Genomic DNA, 1,880 nt, shown 5'->3' on the forward strand with positions numbered 1-1,880 from the left:
CAGGTAAAGCCAGAGAGAGAAAAAGAGAAAAGAAAAGAGACAGAGAGAAAGAAATAAAGAAAAGAAGGAGAGGAGACAGAGACAGAAACAGAGACAGAGCGACAGACAAACAGAAAGAGATACAGAGACACACACAAAAAGAAAAAAATAAAAACAAAAAAAAACAAAAAAGATAGAAAGGAGACAGACAACGCAACTCAGACTGAGAGACAGAAACAGAGAAAGAGACAGAGAAAGAGACAGAGACAGAGAAAGAGACAGATAAAGAGAAAGAGAAAGAGAAAGAGAAAGAGAAGGAGACAGAGAAAGAGACAGAGACAGAGACAGAGAAAGAGACAGAGACAGAGATAGAATGATAGAGACAAAGATAAAGACAGAGAGAGAGACAGAGAAAGAGACAAAGAAAGAGACAGAGAGACAGAGAGACAGAGAGACAGAGAAAGAGAGACAGAGACAGAGACAAAGAGAGAAACAAAGAGAACAAAAAAGAAAAAGGAGACAAACAGCAGCAGTTGTTTAGTTGCATACACCTGAAGATGTCTCCGCTAACAAAAAAGAGAGACACACACTCAACACAAAAAAAACAAAAGGAGACAGACAGAAAGAGAGACAAATAGAAAAGGAGACAGACAGAAAAGGAGAGAGAGAGAGAGAGAAAGGGAGAGAGACAGAAAGGGGGAGAGACAGAAAGGGAGAGAGACAGAAAGGAGACAGAAAGGAGACAGAAAGGAGACAGAAAGGAGACAGAAAGGAGACAGAAGGAGACAGAAGGAGACAGAAAGGAGACAGAAGGAGACAGAAAGGAGACAGAAAGGAGACAGAAAGGAGACAGAAGGAGACAGAAAGGAGACAGAAGGAGACAGTTTTAGTGGCGGCTGCTGTTTGTCTCCTTTTCTTCTTTTTTTTTCTTTTTATCTTTCTTTGTCTCTCTGTCTCTGTCTCTCTATCTCTCTGTCTCTGTTTCTCTCTGTCTCCGTCTCTCTGTCTCTCTTTCTCTCTGTCTCCGTTTCTCTCTTTCTCTCCCCTCTGTCTCTCTTTCTCTCTGTCTCCCTCTCTGTCTCTCTTTCTCTCTTTCTTTCTTTCTCTTTGTCTCTCTGTCTCTCTTTCTCTTTGTCTCTCTGTCTCTCTTTCTCTTTGTCTCTCTGTCTCTCTGTCTCTCTGTCTCTCTTTCTTTCTGTCTCTCTGTCTCTCTGTTTCTCTGTCTCTCTTTCTGTCTCTTTGTCTCTCTGTCTCTTTGTCTCTCCTTCTCTCTGTCTTTCTCTTTGTCTCTCCTTTTCTGTTTCTATTTGAGCCTGCAGGGCCCGCAGCGGCTGAGGTGTACGTACACCTAAACCCTAAGAACAAAACCCTAAACCCTAAACCCTAAACCCTAAACCCTAAACCCTAAACCCTAACTGTGCAGCAGTTACTGCAGCAGATGGTGGAGAGGTAGACAAGTACAAACAGCAGCAACAGCAGCTCAGATGGCGGCCTCAGAAACCCTCAATCAAGCGAAAACCCTAAACCCTAAACCCTAAACCCTAAACCCTCTATTTCGTCTGCCTTAGAACCAACCACCCCACGACTTAATGGGGGCATCCATATTGCTTTTTTGAATATGTACGAATGCTAGCTAGCTAGCTAGCTAGCTAGCTAGCTAGCTGGCCAGCTAGCTAGCCAGCTAGCCATCTAGGTGCCTAGCTAGCTAGCTAGCTAGCTAGCTAGCTAGCTAGCTAGCTAGCTACGAGTCGGAGATGTATGTATGCAGCTAGCTATTGAGCTGATACCCCCAAAGGGTATAGCGGGACTCAACTATAGGCTACTGCTACTGCTGCTGCTGCTGCTGCTGCTGCTGTTGCTGCTGCTGTTCCTACTGCTACTGCTGCTGCTGCTGCTACTGC

General features: G+C 44.4%; 1 protein-coding gene across 1 annotated transcript; it reads right to left on the reverse strand.

The window, feature by feature from the left end:
• Positions 1 to 911: 911 nt before the first annotated feature.
• Positions 912 to 1,578, reverse strand: EMH_0046770 (uncharacterized protein; the record flags this gene model as incomplete). The annotated part of the gene is made up of 2 exons (XM_013496210.1): positions 912 to 1,327; positions 1,527 to 1,578. 2 exons carry the CDS (start codon positions 1,576 to 1,578, stop codon positions 912 to 914), a joined length of 468 nt encoding a protein of 155 aa, XP_013351664.1.
• Between the last annotated feature and the right edge of the window lie 302 nt (positions 1,579 to 1,880).

Source organism: Eimeria mitis, genomic scaffold (assembly GCF_000499745.2).
Source record: "Eimeria mitis Houghton genomic scaffold, Emh_scaff1980, whole genome shotgun sequence".
NCBI classification, from domain to species: domain Eukaryota; phylum Apicomplexa; class Conoidasida; order Eucoccidiorida; family Eimeriidae; genus Eimeria; species Eimeria mitis.